Source organism: Mobula birostris, chromosome 19, assembly GCF_030028105.1.
Source record: "Mobula birostris isolate sMobBir1 chromosome 19, sMobBir1.hap1, whole genome shotgun sequence".
NCBI lineage: Eukaryota > Metazoa > Chordata > Chondrichthyes > Myliobatiformes > Myliobatidae > Mobula > Mobula birostris.
In genome coordinates, this window is record NC_092388.1 from 15,544,324 (window position 1) to 15,567,556 (window position 23,233).

Genomic DNA, 23,233 nt, shown 5'->3' on the forward strand with positions numbered 1-23,233 from the left:
GTTAGCCCTGAGCTGAACCCTCGATCCTGGAAGACTCTTAGTCTGGCCTCTACCCTTTGACCTGCTTGGTATGGGTGACCCTACCAAGAGCCAAAGCACAAGGTCCTGACTCCAGCCAACATAGCTCCCTCGGTCACTGAGGCACGCAGTTCTCCAATCCCTACAAGAAGGCTGTGGCCCTCTTGGAGGTTGAACAGATTTGGTATGTCACCAAATTCTAGCACATTTCTACAGATGTATCATGGACAGCATTTTAGACCATAAGACATAGGAGCAGAATTAGGCCATTCAGCCCATTGAGTCTGCTCTGCCATTCCATTACAGCTGATCCTGGATCTCACTCCTGGATTTTGACTGGTTGCATCACTGTCTGGTATATTGAGGCCACTGCACAGTGCATTTTCGAAAGGTGATGCCTCAAAACAGTATCATTCATCATTAAGGACTTCCCACCAAACAGTACATGCCCCCTCCTCATTGCTTCCATCAGAAAGGAGGTATAGAAGCCTGAAGACATGCATTTAGGAATAGCTTCTTACCCCCCACCATCAGATTTTGGACAGACAATGCAGCCATGAACACTACCTCACTATTTTCTGCTCTCTTTCTGCACTACTTAATTTTATATACGAGGGGTGATTGATAAGTTTGTGGCCTAAGGTAGAAAGGAGTCAATTTTAGAAAACCTAGCACATTTATTTTTCAACATAGTTCCCTCCTACGCGTACACACTTAGTCCAGTGGTCGTGAAGCATACGGATCCCTTCTTTGTGGAAGTGGTCCACAGCAGGGGTGATTGATAAGTTCGCGGCCTAAGGTAGAAGGAGATGAGTTCTACAACGGACTCCTTCTACCTTAGGCCATGAATTTATCAATCATCCCTTGTACAATTACATTTATTATTATTTATAGTATATTTTATGCATTGCACTGTACTGCTACCACAAAACAACAAATTCCATGGCATACAGTACATCAATGATAATAATCCTGATTCTGATCAGAAGTTTCCTTCAGTCTCACAGTTGGTCTTGCTGGTAGTCCACCATAAATACCACTTATTAATCTTTTTGCCACATCTTAGCAGCAGAACTGAAGTCACTCCCAGGTCACTCCCGGAACGATTTCGTAACAACTATAGGTTCATGAAATGGGTGAATACCACTTACTTGCCAATAAAATCTCTAGTATTTTGATCTCTGGGCGCCAGGGTACAGGAAGCTCAGGGCTCAGTCATTGGCCTCTTGTGAAGCAGCAGGCCACAGTCACAGGAACAAATTATATCTTACTTCAATGACGCTTTGTTTGGGAGTTGGGAGGAATAGCCGGTCACTCAGGGTTTCTGCTGGTTGCTGTTAATGTTTGCAGCGATGCACATTTGGAAATGGTGATCAATGGCTTATGCTCCCCACGGGACTACAGTTCCTCCAGTGTCCGTCACCAAGGAAAGGAGAATGGGAAAGAGAAGCTATCAGAAAAAAAAATCTCATCACAAAATACAGCTCAGCATTTTTCTTTGAGATGGTGAGAGTGACTTCCATGGAGTTTCTTCATCATTGTTAGTCATAGTCATACTTTATTGATCCCAGGGTGAAATTGGTTTTTGTTACAGTTGCGCCATAAATAATAAATTGTAATAGAACCATAAATAGTTAAAAAGTAATATGTAAATTATGCCAGTAAATTATGAAATAAGTCCAGGACCAGCCTATTGGCACAGGGTGTCTGACCCTCCAAGGAAGGAGTTGTAAAGTTTGATGGCCACAGGCAGGAATGACTTCCTATGATGCTCTGTGTTGCATCTCGGTGGAATGAGTCTCTGGCTGAATGTACTCCTGTGCCCACCCAGTACATTATGTAGTGGATGGGAGACATTGACCAAGATGGCATGCAACTTAGACAGCATCCTCTTTTCAGACACCACCGTCAGAGAGTCCAGTTCCATCCCCACAACATCACTGGCCTTACGAATAAGTCCTGACGAAGGGTCTCGGCCTGAAACGTCGACTGCACCTCTTCCTAGAGATGCTGCCTGGCCTGCTGCGTTCACCAGCAACTTTTACGTGCATTGCTTGAATTTCCAGCATCTGCAGAATTCCTGTTGTTTACGAATAAGTTTGTTGATTCTGTTGGTGTCTGCTACCCTCAGCCTGCTGCCCCAGCACACAACAGCAAACATAATAGCACTGGCCACCACAGACTCGTAGAACATCCTCAGCATCGTCCGGCAGATGTTAAAGGACCTGCTCTGCACGGGTAGAAAATTAAAACCTAATCAGAATCCAAACTAAGCTTGACGATTTAGAGTTCTTTCTCAGAGCTGACCAGACAATTAGCATAAAATAATAACCCCAAAAATGCTGCTGCTCGAGTGCAGCGAGTTTAATAAAGCTGTGAGGAAGCAATGAAAAGGTGTTTATTTTTATGGCAAAGTGATGAGTGTTGATTTATAAATCAACCATGACAGAAAGGCAGGGCAGACTCAATGGCTCGACTCTGCTTTGATTTTCTGCAGACAGAAAACTCAGAATGTGTCATTCTTCCATTAAATGATAAATGCTGAGAAAAAAAATTTAGACGCAAGAGAAAATGATCAAGCTATAATCTTGCAATATAGCAACTTCACACTTGTTTGTGTGAATGACCTTGTAAATTTGGCACTCTGCCTGGAATCTTAATCTATTTGAGAAAATCACTCTTAATACTGTTTTACTTTCAGTCTGTCCCATCTATGTACACATCCAGTTGAACAAATTTGTAGATTCACATATCTAAAGTAGATAGCTCAGATCCTCAGAACGAAATAAAATGAAAGACAGCCACTTATAGATAAAGTGTGGACTGAGAATCTCGGAGTAAATAAGCAAGCACTGTTGATAGAAGAGTCTCCTGGAATTTACCACTATAATAGCCAAGCCAAACCCTTGGTGAGTCTGGAGTAACTGAAATCCTGCTTACTTTCAGCAAAAATAAATGATTAGCATTAACACCACATCGTTACCTTATGGCAGATTGTTACATGGCACTTTACCACAAGTCTGCAGCCAGGGTTCGAAGCAAGGACAGGAGGAAGATAGTTACATTAGCAAAACTCTTTCTAAACCAAGTAAAACAGTGGACAACTTCAGGTCCTCTCTGAGTACATTAGATTCACCAAAGGGAAAAAGAGAGGACAACCAACTTCAGCAATTTTAATCCTGTTAGCAAGAACTACACTTGGTGATGAAAGAACAGCATGGATCCAAAAATGAGCAAGTAAACAGAATTATTTGCACAGTATTCTATGAGGCAGGAGGAGGACACAGCACCATTTCTGCCACTGCCTGTAACGGCATGGGTTTCCTCCGGGTGCTCTGGTTTCCTCCCACAGTCCAAAGACGTACAAGATGGTAGGTTGTTGATCATTACCGTTTGTCCCATGACGAGGCTAGGATTAAATTGGAGAATTGCGGAGCAGCATGACTTGAAGGGGCAGGTGGGCCCAGTTTGCACTATATCTCAATCAATCAACCAATAAATAAATAAACAAACAAGCTACCCTCAGTCTCCGTTTCTATGAAGAGTCAAGGAAGCACAGAACTTGACCTATATCTAAAACCTCAGCTTTTAAGGCTATTAAAGGAATACAACATATTAACCAGATAATTGAAAATGACTGATCTTGGAAATACATTTTTAAACGGATGACACTTACATCTTGCATACCAGAGGTGTCTGATGGTAACTTCAAATGCAGAGACAAAGAATATTGAAAAACACGATCGTGATCTTACTTGTGTCCAGACTCGTGAGCGATTGTAAATGCCAGCCCCAATCCCGTGTCTTCATTGATAGTACAGCTCCGATATTTGCTGCACATCCCACTGATAGGTGCGAACCCTATGGAGTGAAACAAACACAACTGTGATACAGTCGGATTTGAATACAAGACTATAAGCCAGTTTGAAAGATACACCAAAAGATAATTTCATTTTGAGAGAACTAGATTATAAAAAGCAAGGATGTAATGTTGAGGCCTTATAAAGTAATGTTGAGGCCTTATAAAGTACTGATGAGGCCTCACTTGGAGTATTGTGAACAGTTTTGGACCCTGATCTAAGAAAAAATGTGCTAACATTGGAGAGTGTTCAAAGGAGGTTCACGAAAATGATTCTGGGATTGAGAAAAAAGGATCAGACTTGATGGGCCAAATGACCTAATTCTGCTCCTATATCTTATGGTCTTATGGAAAGGCTTATCATATGAGGTGGTTTTGATGGCTTTGGGCCTGTACTCACTGGAATTCAGAAGAACAATGGGGGATCGCATTAAGACCTATCGACTGCTGAAAGGCCTCAGCAGAGAGGATGTTTCCTATGGTGGGGCAGGCTAAGATCAGAGGACACAGCCTCAGAATTGAGGGATATCCTTTTAGAACAGAGATGAGGAGGAATTTCTTCCTCCTCGGAGAGCAGTGAATCTGTGGAATTCATTGCCACAAGCAGCTGTGGGGGCCAAGTCACTGGGCATATTTAAGGCAGAGGTTGATAGATTCTTGATTACTCAGGGCGTGCAGGGACACGGGGAGAGGGCAATGGATCAGTCATGATGAAATGGCGGAGCAGACTTAATGGGCCACTATAGTTCCTATATCTGAATTATGGTCCAAATACTCAGAAAAGACTTTCGCTTTTTAATCCTCCACATTTAAAGATTTGTTGTTTACTTGCTGCTAACGTGGGATGACAAAAAAGCCCTTGGTTCATAACGTAATATAATAAAGGACTGATTTCTTTTAAAATAAATCCACCTTTTATCCTGTTTGACTGACAAACTCTGCAAATGTTTCATATAAAAACTTCTCATGTTTTTTTTTCATGTATATTTCAAAATTAGTTAATTTCACCTAAAGTATCGCAAGGTTCATTTTTCCATGAACAGATGTCAAGGCCTGTCAGCAGGATGGCATGATCATGGCGACTACCGTCCTTGCTCACCAATCCCGACTGCCACTGACAGAAACTGTTCAAAGTGCGGTCTGCATGGTGATTTATAGAAAGACCTGGCTGTAGAAGAAAAAGGCAAAGGAGAAAATATATGAGTTCAAAGGAGATCACAGGCCCACCTGCCACATCTTTTCCTGCTTAACTACTGAAATTGTGATGTGTCAAATATACTGTGATGAAGACAGCAAGGTGTCTGAACAATTTTTTAATGTTTATTGAATACCTCAGTGTTCCATAAATGCTGTAAATGTTGTAAAGAGATTCTGCAGATGTCAGAAATTCAGAGTAACATTCACAAAACGCTGGATGAACTCAGCAAATCAGGCTGCATCTATGGAGAGGTATTAACAGTTAACGTTTCGGGCCAAGAACCTTTGTCAGGACTCTGATGAAATATCTCGGCTCAAAACGCCAACAATATATTCTTCTCCATTGATGCTGCCCGACCTGTTGAGTTCCTTTAGCATTTTGGGTCTGTAAATGCTGAGTTTTGATTTCATGATAAATGCTGAAGTATACAAACTGGCCTTGTCTGAATTTCTAATGGAAGTTGCAAAGGTAGCAGATTAAGAAAGGCTCAACAATCATCAAGTAAGCAAAGCATGCAGGACGACAAGTGCATATTTAATTTTATTTGACTTTTACAAAAGAATATCAAAGTGCTTTTTAAAAAATCTACTTACAAGGCATGGGCAGAAGTGGCTATGCTTTACTATCTTTCCTTAACACGAACTAAGGAGACAGTTAAGAATCAATCTCTCTAGTGGGTCTGTGGTCACATACTGGCCAGCCCAGGTAAGAATAGGTGCAATACAATTTCTGAATGGGCATTGAACCAATGAGCACTACCTCACTACATTTTTTATTTCTATTGTTGCACTACCTACTGTATTTAATTTAGCATATAAATATATATATTATATACACATTTACTGTAATTCAGTTTTTTTTACTGTATTATTATATATTACATTGTACTGCTGCCACAAAGTCATCAAATTTCACGACATATGCCGGTGATATTAAACCTGATTCTGAACCTATTGAATAGCAGATTTCATTTTCTGATGGACTCTCCTGATCCAATTACAACCACCAATGATACCACCTCCTTAATTTCAGATTTATTTAAATTCTTATACAGTATTTAATTTCTTCAGCTTCCATCATGGGATTTAAACTCATGTTTCTGGATCCCAAAATCTTAATGCTTATCTAGTGATACACCCACTGTAACACCCTGACTGTTGTGCATAGTTACAAGATTCCGGGCCTTGGGTTGAAAGCACTGTTGGAGTGATTAAAAGGAATGGAAATTGGAGTTTAGTGGATCTGTAAGTCATCACACTTGTATGAATTAATTGTCAACATGCAAATAAAGTTTTATATTATATTATTGAATTTGAAATGGATACCTGATCTTCTTCCAGAAGGACCATCCCAACAATCACAATATCTATGTTGCCTCCTATTGTGCCATCTTTGAACAGGGTGGATACCTTTATGGGGTAAAAAAAAAATCAGGTTTATGCCACTGTCTGCAAGACAATGCACTCTTCAATGATGAAACACCAAAAAACAACAAAAATTATTTTTCAACTCTGCTTTACGTGAAAGATATAGATGGACATTTGATTGCTAGGCTAAAGGATGTGTTTCTATGCCTTTGAGAATTAGTGATGCCAATCACCAAACAGAGTGCACTCAAGTGTGATTCAATTTTTTTATATATCGTTTTCAAAATAAATTTTATTTGCAAGTAAAAAAAGACTGTGAACCTTTTCATTTTTTACAGCCATAGTCAATACTTTCCATACTGTTCCATTACATTCCTACACATCAGTCGCACAACTGCCCGCTTGGGTGGTATATAACCACAATTATAGAGGGGCTTTCTCACCCAACCCATCCCCTCCCTCTCCAGTAGCAGAGCAACCCTACCCTGTATTCCTTCTCAGGAACGAATTAAAATTGCTGTTGAATCAACAGTTTTAAAAACATGCCACAATTTTGAAGGTGAAGTGACGGTGGCCTCCTTCGATAGGGTTGAGTGCCACCTTTTATTGTGATAAGGAATTTGTTTTGGCCAACACTTGAGGGACCGTATAAATATTCCAACTAAAAATGCACCTCAACATGCACTACACTGAGGTTTTTAGTTACAATATCACACATTTTCATTCCATGTCGACACAAGAAGTGAACTGTTTGATGTGACTTTTTCCATCATAAAAGGGTTTGCACTACAACAACACAACTTTAGTTACTGAAGAACTGTAGTTGACGTCACAACTGCAGACACTCTGCTTTTTGTTTTGAATGTCTGCTGTTTAAGTGTTGAAATGCTTGATCAAATCTTTAAAGCATGTAGCTTAGGTAATTTTGCAAAAGGTCACTACACTGGATACATGGTCGGTTGTACAAAATGTACTTACGTGTGCTTAAACCTTTAAGATTATTCACTGAGGCAGACAAATAAATCCTTCGCATATAAAAATGTATACAGTTATAATCCTGAAGGTTGATGGTTCTGCTACATGGGTCTGAAATTACAGTCATGTTTCAAACAATATTTGATTCTAAACTACAATGACCATTTTCTCAGGGATAAATCAGCAGTTATTTTGCTCTTCCCATTGTCTACACAAGCAGATAATCTGGTAGTAAGAGAAAAACAAAAGAGCCTGGATCTCAGTATTACTTCTGCGTCTTTGATCAATTTCCTTAGACCTGTAACATTCAACTATTCCAATGAGGCAGTGGATTGAAATGGGGAGAAGGCCGGGGAGTGGGGCTGAGGCGGGGGGGAAAAGGATCATGATTGAAAGGCAGAGCAGACTCAATGGGCCAAATGGCCTACTTCTGCTCCTACGTCCTATGGTATATGGTCTTACGGTCTTAAAGCTTTCAACAAAAGTAACCACAGACAAAAAGAGCACCTCAGCAGTATTGAAGGGGGCAAAGTTCAAAAGATTGAAGTACACTTTTTAATCAAAGTCTTGAGACGTGACTCCTTGCAGGCAGCCACAAAACAAAGAAACCCAAAAGAATCCACAAAGGAAGTCTGTCAAACACCCCAATGTGCAGAGAAAAGAAAAAAAAACAAATCATGCAAACAATAACAGCAAGCAAAAAGCATTCTGAACTGACATCCACGAGGACAGCCCGAGACCCATAGTTCAGCACAGAGCCGAGTAAATATTGCGGAACAGCAAGCTGAAATGGCCCGTCCCTCACCCTGACCTTTTCAATGTGGCCTGGCGCCTAAATCATGGTCAACCCCGATTATGCGTTACATTATTGGAACAGGGTTTGTATGTCATTCACAGTTCAGAATATTAGCTGATAAAGGTACGTGAAATAAAGGCAAAAAGTTTTGAATATCCCAGGTCTAACCAGCAATTATTTATCAATAAGAAAAATGCTTTGGAAATGGATTGCAGCTTCTAGTGTAATGTGATTTCACAACGTACAGTTGGAATCTTAAAGAACCCAGTCATTTACAAAAGAGATATTAAAAATAGGGTATATACATTATTGTTCTGTAGTGGCAAGCTGGAAAAGAATAACAGAGTCCTAGAAAAAATTGTGATCTTTAGAAAATATTTGAAAGCCCTCACCTGGCTTCACCCATTACCTTCCAGCTTGTACTCCTTCCCCCCTCCATCTACATTCTTATTCCAGTTTAATCCCTTCTCTTTTCCAGTCCGAACAGTCTTGGCCCAAAGTGGTGACTGTTCTTCCCCTCCATAGATGCTGCCTGACCTGCTGAGTTCCTCCAGCATTTTATGTGAGTTGCTCAATATTTGAAAGTGACTTGCATATACCTTTTTCCACAATAACGGGTAAAAGGACATGATTATTCTGTTAAACTATGGTGTAGAAACATCCTACTTGCTGCTACGTAATGATTTTCTCCTCCTGAACCATTTGGAATAATCCAAGATTATACTCTCCCATTGGGCCTTTTTTCACTGTTACTTTTTTCAATCATCCACCAAACTCTCTTGAAGAATTTGCTTCTTTAACAACTGCAGTGAACAGTACAGTGTGCAGATGTGAGGCTAAGCTGTATTTGTCTTGATAAGAAATAGAGGGAAAAATCTGATACTGCACAACAATGGTTTGGTGTCATGCAATTCAAGTTTGATGTAAATTTATACCAGGTACTAACAGTAAGCCCCAACAAACTCTTTGCATACATCTTGGTTTGAAATGGTTCAAGTCTAACTGCTGGTACCTGGGAAAATCATAAAATCATAACCACAAGGGGTTGGCGTAGGTTCACGAAGTTAATTTCCAGGATGGCGGGACTGTCATATGTTGAAAGACTGGAGCGACTGGGCTTGTATACACTGGAATTTAGAAGGATGAGAGGGGACCTGATTGAAACATATAAGATTATTAAGGGATTGGACACGCTAGAGGCAGGAAACATGTTCCCAATGTTGGGGGAGTCCAGAACCAGAGGCCACAGTTTAAGAATAAGGGGTAGGCAATTTAGAACGGAGTTGAGGAAAAGTTTTTTCACACAGGGGGTTGTGGTTCTGTGGAATGCTCTGCCTCAGAAGGCAGTGGAGGCCAATTTTCTGGATTCTTTCAAAAAAGAGTTAGACAGAGCTCTTAAAGATAGCAGAGTGAAGGGATATGGGGAGAAGGCAGGAAAAGGGTACTGATTGTGGATGATCACAGTGAATGGTGATGGTGGCTCGAAGGGCTGAATGGCCTACTTCTGCACCTATTGTCTATTGTCTATTGAGTTCTGCAGATACTGGCAATGCAAAGCTACACACACAAAATGCTCGAAGAACTCAGCAGGTCAGGCAGCATCTATGGACATTAATAAGCAGTTGATGTTTTGGGCTGGGACCCTACTTCAGGGCTGAAATGGAAGGGGGAAGATGCCAGAATAAAAAGGTGGGTGGGGCGGGGGGAGGAAGATGATGGTTATAAGGTGATTGGTGAAGCCAGGTAGGTAGGAAAGATAAAGAGTTGGAAAGAAAGGAATCTGATAGGAGAGGAGAGTGGACCATGGGAGAAAGGGAAGGAGGAGGGGACCCAGAGTGAGGTGATAGGCAGGTGAGGAGAGGTAAAAGGCCAGAGTAGAGAATAGAAGATGAGGGGAGAGTGAGGGAAAAATATTTTACTAGAAGGAGAAATCAATATTCATGCCATCAGGTTGGAAGCTACCCAGACGGAATAAAAACTTGGGCAATAAGTTTTCATAGCTGATTATAAAACCCTTGACCAATTTGTTTCAAATTTTGATGGGATGAAAATCACAGAAGTTCCACAATAAGTCGACAGTCAACTTTATTTCTTTAGTATCTGGGTGGTGAAGAAGAAAACTGTGCACCAACTCAACTTACAGGCACATTGACGGTTGAAGTTAATATAAGTGCCTTCAGCCTTACCATGTTTAGTATAGTTAAGACATAGGTGGTGATATTTTCATTGCCGTGGTTTTCAATCATCTTCTTGTCGACCACAACCAGTGTTTCCACATTGAGCTTCTGATTTTTACGCATTTTAAACAAGGAACGTTTGTTTCTAGGCAAGCTTGCATACTCATCTGGTAGGATATACATATCTGCTCCTGGAGGTTTGGGCATATCTGCAGAAAGAGACATTACAGTGTTACTAGTAAATCGCACACAAGACAACTTTAAATAGTATTTTCTGTGTAGCAAGAGTGCGTTATTCAGCATTCTCTCTTTTGGCTTCCACGCTGAAATAGAATTTAATTGAGATCAAAAACAGAGATTACACTGAGGAGGTCTTGCACCAAATGTGCAGAATCTGCTGATCGTAAAACCATAAGACCATAAGTTACAGGAGCAGAATTAGGCCATTCAGCTCAACGAGTCTGTTCTACCATTCAATCCTGGCTAATTTATTTTCCCTCTCAACCCATTCTCCTGCATTTCCCTGTAATCTTCAATCCCTTTACTAATTAAAAAAGACTATCAAACTCTACTTTAAGTATATTGTAGCTTTTTGTATATCATAGGTGTGAATTGTTGTGCTCAAACAGGGGAGTGGAGATAAGAGAGGGCGAGAGAGAAGAGAGTAAGAAAAGGAGCAAGAAAACAAGGGAGGGGAGGAGGGGGGGAGAGGGAGAGGGGGAGCAGGAAGTGGGGATAGAGGGGGGGACAAGAGAAAGGTGGGGAGATAGAGGGAGAACTGGGTAAGATGGGTGGAAAGGCAACAGAGGTAAGAATTGGAGAGAGTTAAATTGGACAGAAGGATGAATGGAGGGGCTTGGGGAAGAAATTTATTAAAATTGCCAAATGTAGATTGAAAACCAATGTACACCATATAGTTGTTTTTAATGTTACCATTGCTTCCAATAGACATATTAAATGTTTCAGATTACAGGTAGAAAAAACAATGAGAACGATATTCCCTGAAGCTTCTTCTGAATAAACAGAGAGCCCTCTGAAGGTATGGTGATTGGTATCCACTGGAAGGTGCATGAAAATCGACAGACCGAAGAATAAATCCTTTACCACCACTGACTTTAATTTTTCATGATTTCTTACTACACACCTTTTGTCTTATCCACTTATATGCCTGTCAGATATTCTCCCTCTTCCTTCTATCGTTCATTTCACCAACAAGTGAATGCTTGCAGGCTGTTTCCCTTTTCTTGGGTGAGAGTAGAGGTCACAGTTTTAAAGTGAAAGGAGAAATACTTAAGGGAAATCTGAGGGGAAACTTTTTAACTCAGAGGGAGGAAATTCTCCCTCTCACTTGCTGCAGCTGGAGGAAGGTACAGGAGTCTTGGGTCTTGGGCAGGGTTCGATCGGTGTGGCTTGTGTAGTGGACATGATTTTTAGAGGATTCTGCGGTTCATGTTGCATGTGTGTTTCTGGTTACTCTTTTTTTAACTTTTTATTTTGCGGAATTTTGATGGGGACGCCTTGCGGCCTACAGTCAACAATCAACACAGCGCTAAATTAAACTGCAATGCCCACAAAAATGCTGGAGGAACTCAACAGGCCAGGCAGGCTCTATGGAAAAGAGGAAATGGTTGATTTTTCGGGCTGTGACCCTTCATCAGTCCTAGCCCATTTCAAGGACCCTACATTTGGATGTTAAATATTTTGTGTGTGATTTGCTCCTTTTCACTGTTTGCTTGATTTGAGTTTTTTTGGCGTGTGTTTTCTTTGAATGGGTCTCATGTTGTTTCTTTGTTTCGTGGCTGCCTGCAGGAGGACGAACCTCAGAGCTGTATTCTGCAGACATACTTTCATTAGAAATGTACTTCCAGTCATTGAATCTTTGAGTGTGGAACAAGCTGCTAGCAGAAGTGGTAGTTGCAGGTTCAGTTGTAGCTTTGAAGAGAAGTTTGCATAGGTACGTGGATGGGAGGACTTTGGAGCAATAAGGTCTTGGTGCAGCTATATGGGTCTAGGCAGACAATCAGGTTGGCATAGACTAGATGGGCCAAAGGGCCTATTTCTGTGGTTAGTGCTCTTTGACTCTATGTCTGTAGATGTACTCTCTGTTATTCTTATCTTGAATTCACTATCTTTCTCCTTTTTCTTCATTTTAATAGTATAAAAGAAACACAGGACATACTCTCTTCTCATTGCTGCCATCAGAGAGAAGGTGAAGGAGCCAGAAGACACATACTCAACATTTTAGGAAAAGCTTCTTCCCTTCTGCTAGAAGATTTCTTACGGACAATGAACAAACCCATGAACACTCTCTCACTATTTTTGCACTACTTATTTAAATTATTTATTATTTATAGTACTTTTATGTATTGCACTGTGATGCTGCCGCAAAACAACAAATTTCACGACTTTTGTCAGTGAAACCAAACTTGATTCTGATTCTGAACCTGCAGAATTAACAATATATTATGAGTTGCACAAGGTGTAATATATTGTAATTCCATAGGTTGAAAATCAGAATGCATATGCCTTCGCGGTTTGCTTATAATCCAGTTTTCAACCTAAATTAAGCCAATTTATTTTGTAGGGAAGGTTTCAAATTTTGTCCCATTGCTAGACAGAAATGTTTGCATTTTATCAAGGCTGCCTTTCTATACATTTAAAGTTTTATTCCTATTATAATGAAATTATAATTCTAGATGTCTGTGTGATATAACTGTCTAGCATACCAATCAGAAAATAAACTAATTATACATTAAAAACAGATTATTTTGAAATTCAGCATAAAGAGAATTCAATGTTGTATTATTCAAAAATCATTTCCCTTTATTTCTGCGTCTCTTAGCTTGCTTTGTGTAGTTGCTTGTTCACCCACTCTACCCTTATATGGCTGTTTGCATCCTTTCCATTTTGCTCCTCTCATACTGGAATAAATTGTGTGGGCAAGGCTCCTAAACAAAGGAGTCAAACAGGACAGTTCAGCTATAACACCAGTCGCACAGTGATGATGACATACACAGCCAAGCAATACTGATCAAGCAAGTGTCATTTGACTTGTGCTTGGAAGGAACTAAGTACTGACAATAATAATGTCCAGGAGATCGTCTTCACAGTTCAAACGACAAAGGAATATATTTTGTATGGGAACTTTGAATGAATAACAAACTTGAGTTTTCTTCCAAAATAAAATGGGAATTAAGTTCCAGCAAATGCGATAGTGAAGTCTGAAGTAATTACCTTCCACAGGACGACAAAACCAATTGCATTTTAGAAGATGGATTTAGGATTGGGCCATATATTCGCCTAGCATTCAAATCAGTACTAACCCCTCAATCACCCTTATCTGATAACTACATTAAACCAATGTGTTTCCAATGACACCTGGTCTTTTTAATGCATCTAGTTTGTCAATTTGGACCAGCTGTGGTGGATTGGGAGGATGGGGGCATTACATCCCATACCGTTTGTGTGGTGTTTGCATGTTTTTCCTGGATCTACAGGGATTTCCTCCAGATGCTCTGATTCCTCCTACATCGCCAAACAGGAGGGAGTTGGAAAGTTAATTAGCAGCTCTAAATTGCCACTAGTTTGAAAACTTCAGAAGAATAGGTTAAAGAAAGTGTGTCTATCTGTCCGCATGTAAGTCCGCCTGTCTGTGTGCATGTCAGTCTGTCTGTCTATGAGTGTCTGTGTGTGAGTCGGACTATCAGTCTGTGTGTCTATCTGAGTGTGAGTCCACCCGTCTGTCTGTGTGTCTGTCTATGAGTCCATGTGTCTGTGTCTGCATCTGTGCCTGTGTGTCTGTCTGTGCGTATGTGTATCCGTCCGTCTGTCTCCGTGGAAACTCCCTGGTTAACCTCCTATTCTATCACAAGCTACCTTCAACATCACTCTCCTATGTTACAAATAATATCTGATTATAAACATTCATGTCCTTCATTAGCCATATTGAATTACAGTTTCTGCCTTCGTTCTGGTCAAGTTATGAATCTTGGAGTTCTGGGATGTGAAGCAATTCCAACTCTACTGTGGCAAATACTACTAGTTTTTTGTGTTCTATTTGACATTATTGTTGAAAATACATTTCTTAATAACAGCCAGGTTCATATTGCAACAAAAATCAAATGCATGAGTGCAAAATATTAAGCAGTATGCAGTCTTACTTTACCTCTCATTGCTCTGTAAATATAAATCAAGTATTTTAGTAAAGTTCATTAAATCAACTTCTAATGACAAACAAGAGTGAAATGCAATAACACTGAAGTTTGAAATAAAAATTGAAACTACTGAAAGCAGCAGGCCAGGCAGCATCTATCATTACACAAACACAGTTCACGTTTCAAATCAGTAAAGAAGCTGCTGACCTAAAATTTTAACCCTTATGTTTTCTCTCCACAGTTGCTGCCTGACTAGACCTGGATTTTTTTTTTTAGCAAAACAATAAATTTCATGGCATATGTCAGTGAAGATAAAAATGATACTGATTCTGCAAAGCCACAGGACAATTACTTGACAACAGTGATTCTTGAACAGAAATCAAGTAACTTTTACTTAAACATTTTTTTCTGGAAGATTTAAAAAAAAGACACCATTAAGAGTTGTGTCATCTTTTCTGTTTCAATAATATTGTTAAGTTATTTGCAATTTCAATTATAAATGGTAACTTCGTTAGTCTTGTGTGAGTAACTATCCAGCTATACTAAACAAGAACAGCTCCGTTTTCAACCAACACCTGTATTTATTTATCCTGCAGCAAACCATCAACTGTTAAGTTCTTCAATAATCCTCAGTGAACCGCGATTGCTTTTCCCTTACCAAACCAATTAATTATAGAAAAAAAACAATCTTTCCTTCTATTAAATTAATAAGCAATAACTTCTTTTACTATGGAGAAAGTCATGACGAATAGAGAAGTCAATATGCCTGAAAGAGGCCAGGGGATCCCAACCCTTTTTTTAAGCCATCGACTCCTACCCTTAACTTTGGACCCGAGACTGGGAGAGGAGGAGCTGAGATCATAAACTGTATAGCGGTAGATAATTCTCTGTGGTCTGATCAGGTACTTCCAAGAACATTGGGGGAATTTGGAGAAGAAAATTGAAGCAGCCCTGGCTGAGATACTTGCGTCATCATTAATCTAATCTAATCATTAGTGATGGGTGAAGTCCCAGAGGACTGGAGGAAGATTAATGCTGCATTTTTATTTGAGACGGGCTGCAAAGAAAAACCTCGGGAACCACTGAGCCTAACATTGTGGTAGACAAATTAGTGGAGCTGATTCTGAGGGATAAGACAAAGGATGATTAGGGATAGGCAGCACGGCTTTGTGCGTGGGAGGTTATGTCTCACGAATCTGATTTTTTTGAAGAAGTTACCACCAACAAAGTTAATAAGGGAAGTGTGGTAGATGTGGTCGATATGGGCTTCTGCGAGGCCTTTGATAAGGTTCCTCTTGGTAGGCTTCTATGGAAACTTAGATCACATGGGATCCCAGAGAGCGGGCTAACTGGATACTGAATGGAGCTGATGCTGGGTGATGGTGGCAGGTTGTCTTTTGGGGCCTGTAACTTGTGGTGTGCCTCAGTGCTCAGCCCATTGTTGTTTGTCATCTACAGTGCTGTGCAAAAATCTTAGGCACATAGATATAGTATATAGCTAGGCTGCCTATAACCTTTGCACAGTATTGCAGTAATTTTACGTATTGCACTGTTCTGCTGCCACAAAGAAAAATTTCATGACATATGTGAGTGATGATAACTCTGATTGTGAGTGATGATAACTCTGATTCTGATATGGGTGTCTATTCTGGACTGGGAGTGGTTAGGGGTCAGGGAGAGGGGAATCATGGTTGGGAAAAGGGGAAGGGAGATAGGAGGGAATAAGAAGCACCAGGGAGACATTCTGTAATGATCAATAAACCAATTGTTTGCAATCAAATGAACTTGCCTAGTGTCTCAGGGCTGGGTGTGTCTGTACCTGTGTCACGCCCTGCCCCTGCCACTCCTTCTCTGTCATCTGTCCCATACCCCTCCCGCTGCACTTCACCCTCGCCATTCCCAACATCCTTTGCACCCACCAGATTTACAAACTCGCTCTCTGCTCCACATTGACAAACACAGTACTGTGCATTAATCTTAGGTACCCTAGCTATAGAGATCTGCCCAGGACGTTTGCATAGTACTGTATATCAACAATCTGGATGAAAATGTGCAAGGCATGGTTAGTAAGTTTGCAGATGACACTAAAATAGGTGGTATCATAGACAGGAAAGAAGGTTATCCAGAATTACAGGATCTTTATTAGCCGAGTAAGTGGGCTGAGGAACGGCAAATGGAGTTTAATTCTGATTAGTGCGAGTTGTTATAATTGGGGAATTTAAACCTGGGTAGGATTTTCACAGAGGATGGTAGGTTCGTGGGGAATACTCTAGAAGAGAGATACCTAGGAATGCAAATACATGGTTTCCTGAAAGTAGCTTCACAGCTAGATGAAATGGGGAAAGTGGCTTTTGCCAAACTGACCTTCATCAGTCTGGTCTGCAACTTTGAGTATCGAAGTTGGGATGTTATGCTGCACTTGTATAAGATATTAGAGTATTGACTTCAATCTTGGTCACTCTGTTATAGAAAAAGCAGCACACACAAAATGCCGGAAGAACTCAGCCGGTCAGGCAGCATCTATGGAAATGAATAGTCGATGTCTCGTGCCGAGATCCTTCTTCAGGACTGAGAGCACGAGTTGCAGGTTAGTAATGACCACAAGCTACTATTAAATTAGAATGAGTGCAGAAAAGATTCCTGAGAATGTGGCACTGGGTTATAAGGAGAGGCTGAGCAGCCGAGGGAGTTATTCTTAAGAGTATAGGAGACTGAGGTGTGATCTTTTGGAATGTATAAAATCATGAGGGGCATAGAGATGGGAAAGGCGCATAGTCTTTTTCCCAGAGTTGAGGGAATCAAGAACCAGAGGGAAAAAGTTTAAGGTGAAATGGGAAAGATTTAAAAGGGACCTGATTGGTGGGCTTCTCTTTCCACAGAGAGGGTGGTTCATTTACTGAACAAGCTGTGGTTGAGGCAATCACAGTAACAGAATCTAAAGATATTTGGATAGGTACATGGAAAGGGAATGGTTTAGGGATATGGATCAAGCATGGGCAACGGGACTGGCATGGATGGGCATCCTGGTAGGGAAAGATGAGTAGGGCTGAAAGGCCTGTTTGCATACTGCATGTGGACAGCAAGCAATCCAGGAAAAAAATTGAGAACAATACAACTGAAAAGCTGGTTATGCATATTTTTAAAATTATACCGGGGTTGAGAGCAAAACAATAATCCAAGCTGACAAGCACAAAATTTTTTCATACTTTACTATTTAGCTTATGAAATTTTCCAAATATTTCGATGAAGTCACCACTACTGACTCACTTACTTAAAGCACTTAGATAGCAGAATTGAGAAGATGAAATAATTCCCTTACATACATTTCTTGCGTCTTCCGCAGTAATGCTGCTTTTGAAGTTCTCCGTGCTTGTAGTCATTACGGAGCCGATGTTGATGCTGGTGTTTATGATCATCCTGTTCAATCCCCTTCAGCCTCTGGTGCATGGATACCTCATTATCAAGAACAGGCACTCTGGGCTCTGCAGATCTCTTGTAGAGCACATGCGGCTGGTGCCCTTTGGGTGCTGTGTAATTGTGCTTAAGTGCAAGGTGCTGAGGTAGAGGTGTCAAAAAGTAATCTGCTCCTTCAGTCCTTATCAAGCCTGACTAGAAAGGGAGAAACAGAAATTAAAACATGCAGTGAAAATTTGTTGTCTGCCAAACATGAAATGTGAATACCCCTCTTGGATGAAGACTGATTTGTCATACAACACTACAGCACAGAAAAAGGACCTTTGGCCCATCTAGTCCAGGCCGATCTGGTCTTCTGCCTCATGCCATCAGGCTGTACCAGGACCATAGCCCTCCATACCCCTCTCATCCATGTAACTTTCCAAACTTGTCATGAATGACACAATTGAAACCGTATCTACCACTTCTGTTGTCAGTTCATTCCATGTTTGTACTACCCTCAAATTAAAACTTTGAAAAGTACAAAATAGGTGTAAACTCTGACTTCAGTCAGCTTTCGAAAGTCAACAACATATTCAAGAGGAATCTAGTTTGATGTACAGGTTGGTAGGTTATTTGGTCACATGGGTGTAACTGGCACGGGCCATTGGGCCGCAAGGACCTGTTACCATGCTGTGTCTCTGAATAAATGATATCTTACTCAAAGTATAAATGTATTGCATGGATATAGCAAGTAACATCAGGGGCAATTCAGCTTTAACCTACTGATTATTTGGATGACTTACTTGTAACTTATGTGGCATTCCATTGCTAAGAATTAAATAATTTAATATCATAGTGATTACCCAACAGTATTTTATTTATTCATAAGTCATAAACATTGCTAGTAAGACCAATACACTAATCAATTCTAATTTCCCTCAAATTTAGTAATCTACTTTGGATGGCAGGCTAGAGATATTTCTCCACCACAGGACGTGTAAGGTGCTCTTTCCCTCCGCTAGCCTGCAGGTCACCCTTGGGCAAGGTGTAGCACCATCAATGGCAAGCCACTTCTGTAGAAAAATTTGCAAAGAGCAATCATGGTTATGGACCATGATCACCCACATCATATGACACAGCATGTAAAGGATGATAATGACTATGGACTGTTTTACATGCAGATCACATTAGATAAGAAAGGCAGGTATCATACTTGGAAGACACCAATGTATCAGATGAGTTTTTACGACAATCAGGTACTTCAAATAAATAGTGCTAACATTTTATTCCAGAAATACTTAAGTATTCAAACTTAAATCCTCCAGCTATTATTGTGGAATTTGAATGCATTTCTCCAGATCAATGGTCCATAAATTTGAACATGGATCTCACATAGGACTGTGCTTCCAAATCCATTTTGGTGCAAAGTAATTTTAAGAATTCAGAAGTTACTCAACTAACCATTTATCAAGATAAAGTATTGTGGAATGGGAAAGATAGGCTGAATAAGTTCTCTTCTTTTTTGCTGCGAGGTAACAAGTGCCAAATTTTTTCATTTCCTAATTCTTGGAATTACTGTCTTCTTTCAACACTAAGCTCAAAATTGATGAAAAGATTTGAAGCAATATATCCAGACATTTCAAATTCAAGTTTACTGTCATTCGACCATATAGATGTATACCGCCAAATGAAACAACATTCCTCTGGACCAAGGTGCACCACACAGTACATATAACTCAGACATAATACAATATTATGGACTCTTGTTCTCACAATCTACACAACCAATTGTTATGACTGTGCACCTGATTACCTGTACTGCATTTTCTCTGTAATATTAACCTTTTATTTTACATTCTGTTACTCTTTAATCTTGCATACCTCAATGAACTGATGCAATAAACTGATCAGCATGAATGATGTGCAAGACAAATTTTTCACTGTACCTTGGTACATGTGACAATATTAAACCAATTTACCAACAGTTTGATTCCACTAATAAATTTGTTTACATTTGAGTGTTTCAGAGAAGAAAATTTGAACAGAAGTGTGGTCATCTGAAGACAATACAGCAAATGATATATTGCATTCTGCTATTTTTGTGTGAAATTGAAAGAATAGGAGATAAATATTTAATGATGATCAACATTGCATTTTTATTCAACTGTAATATTATTTGTGAGTGGCAGGGTGGAGATACATCTCTCCCAACGGAGGTGTAAGGCGCTCCTTCCCTCCACAAGCCATGGGTCACCCTGGGGCAATGTGTAGCACCTGCTTACCACTTCCCCACCCCCTCGGATTAGGGTCACATGAAGCCATGGGAGCAGGTGGTGGATGGTCATATGAGCAGTTGGTGCATACCACAAGCCCTAGTTATGCAACCGCTGACATCAGGCAGACAATCTCTGAACTCTATTGATAACGGCTGGGGTCATCTGTCCTGTAAAGACAAGGCCCAAAAGAAGTTGATGGCAAACCAATTCTGTGGGAAAACTTGCCAAGAACGATCATGGTCATGGAAAGACAATGATTGCCCACGTCATACGACATGGCACATAATGAATGAACAAATGTTATTTGGGATGCTATATATACTAACTCACCCAACTTCCTGCTGAAACAATAGAAACGTCAGTTAAATGAAGAGAATATTTATGTCAATACATTAAGTGTTCCACCATTTTTTCCTCGAGATAGGTAACTGCTCACATAAAAAATTAAACTCTGACCCGATGATAGCAATCTGAACCTAACTTGAGGACACAATTTTATTTTAATAATTCAGTCAATTGAACTCAACGCAGACATGCAACCTGGCTCCACTTAAACCCAGAAATGTACAGTTCAAAAACAGGAATAGTTGCATTTTTTGTGAATGGTTGGAGAATACACAAGAAATGGCAGGAAAAGAAAATTGGATTCAATAACATGCGGCCAACAGTAGCTGGAAACGATGATGCCTAGCTGTAATCCAAGCTTCCACTTGGCAGTCCTCCATTCTTCCTGAGCTCTGGTGGTAGAAAACTATAACTTTAACATGGAGCTCCGATGATTAAAGTTGTCACTAAGTTGGCAAGAGGTACATTTCTTTCTTGCTCCATTTCTATTCTCTTTTCTTCACTATATATACACTACAGTCACACAGTATATAGATACACATCTTACTATCCTGTAATTATGCCACTAAACATACATTTTTTATGAAATTTAGAACTACAAAACATAACAGCACAGTACAGGCCCTTTGGGTAATATTGTACCAACGCTCTAGCCTTGTGAAAAATCAATCTAACCCTTCCTTCCCACATAGCCCTACATTTTTCTATCATCCATGTGTCTACCTGAGAGTTTCTTAAATGTTCCTAACATTTCTTTCTCTACCACCACCCCTGGCATTCCACACTCCCACCACTCTCTGATAAATAAAAACTTACCTCTGACTCTTCATACCTTCTTCCCATCACCCTAAAATTATCTCCCCTTTGTACTAGCCATTTCCACCCCAGGAAAAAGTCTCTGGCTGTCCACTCAATCTATGCCTCTTATCGTTGTGTACACCTCTATCAAGTCACCTCTCATCCAAAGAGAAAGGCCCTAGCTCACTCAACCTATCCACATAAGAAATGCTCTCTAATCCAGGCAGCATTCTTTTAGATCTCAATGCACCCTCGCTTAAGCTTCCATGTCTGTCCAATAGTGAGGCGATATAAACTGAACACAGTATGGGGTATTGTATTGTGCTTAAGAATGTTTTTGGGAGATAGGCCTAAAGTGAGGGATGAGGGTACTGATTATTTATTGTGAAGAGTAAGAAATACTTCAGAAATCTGTCTGCTGCATTCTCCAGTACTCTTCTTCTTTCAGATTTTTATTCAAATGCATGCTGAACTTCCCCAGTGAATAACCCTTTAATGATTGTCATCATCATTATATGCTGTGAAATACGATGTGGGTGATCACGGTCTCATCACCGTGATTGTTCTTGGCCAATTTTTCTGCAGAAGTGGTTTGCCACTGCTGCCTTCTGGTCTTTACGAGAAGGGTAACCTCAGTTATTATCAGTACTCTTCAGAGATTGTCTGCCTGGCGTCAGTGGTCATATAACCAGGACTTGTGATATGCCCCGGCTGCTCATACGACTATCCACCATCTGCTCCCATGGCTTTACGTGACCCTGATCGGAGGGCTAAGCAGGTGCTACAACTTGTCCAAGGGTGACCAGCAGGCTAGTGGAAGGAAGGAGCGCCTTACACCTCTTTTGGTAGAGACGTACCTCCACCCAGTCACCCTTCGACGCCTTGAGTAATATTTCACTCCTGTTTATTGAAGATAATGACACTGAGTTTGACAGATTTTCCCTCAACAACTGCTGCAAAATAAAGAGGGATTCAGGAGAAAAAGCGAAGTTACACAGATATTGTGAAAGCTCCCTTGAAAAATCAGCCTAATTTTAAAATTTACATCTCCTTGGCCAGATGGCCAGTATGATATACATGAGGAATAGGCATGGGAATAGTAGCGCGTTGTAATGTGCTTCAAGCCTGCCCTGACAGTCAGTGTGGTTGTAACGTACTTCTCCTCTGTATCTATATCCCTCAGTACTTACAGACAATAAAAATCATTAATGAAAACTAAAGAAAAACAATTGCTGGAAACCAAAAATGAATTTCTAATAAGATAAACAATTAATTTTTCAGGTCTGGGAGAGCGCCAGACACTAAGTGTTAACTTTTTCTCTTGCCACAAGCTGATGGTCCTGCTGGATTTTTCTAGCATTTTCTATTTTTATTTTTTAAAATATTATTAATCTTGGATTTAAAGTTTAAAAATCAAGCAAACATTAACTGTTGTTTGTGGAAGCAAATGCGACATTTCTATTACCTTCTGGCTGTAGAAATGTTCCCCAGCCTAACCTCAGGCCAGCTGGTTCTGATATTTAGAACACAGAACAGGAAAGAAGTGAACAGGCCAATCGACCTATGATGCTGTGCCAATTTTGATGCCAATTTTTACTAAATGCCCTCTTCTTGTATATGATCCATAATCCTTCCACCCCTTCATATTCATGTAGTTATCTGAAGCTTCTTAAACTCCACCAAACTCCCTGCTTCCACTACTATCCCCGGTAACACGTTCCAGGCGCCCACCTCTCTGAACTTACGAAGAGTCTCGGCACAAAATGCTGACCACCTATTCCCCTCCATAGATGCTGCCTGACCTGCTGAGTTCCACCAACATACTGTATATGTTCTGCATATGTAAATGGTGCTTTGTGACATTGGGGCATTAT

At 40.3% G+C, this 23,233-nt stretch overlaps 1 protein-coding gene across 1 annotated transcript in view; it reads right to left on the reverse strand.

Annotated features, from left to right (window-relative positions):
* LOC140212316 (A disintegrin and metalloproteinase with thrombospondin motifs 16) overlaps positions 1–23,233 on the reverse strand; it is a 201,243-nt gene that overhangs the window by 104,163 nt on the left and 73,847 nt on the right. The window contains exons 4-8 of the mRNA XM_072283017.1: positions 17,868–18,153; positions 10,400–10,599; positions 6,401–6,484; positions 4,886–5,045; positions 3,774–3,879 (exon numbers count right to left, since the gene is read on the reverse strand). Of these exons, the coding sequence (XP_072139118.1) occupies positions 3,774–3,879; positions 4,886–5,045; positions 6,401–6,484; positions 10,400–10,599; positions 17,868–18,153 (836 nt within the window). The remainder of the gene's footprint in view (positions 1–3,773; positions 3,880–4,885; positions 5,046–6,400; positions 6,485–10,399; positions 10,600–17,867; positions 18,154–23,233) is intronic.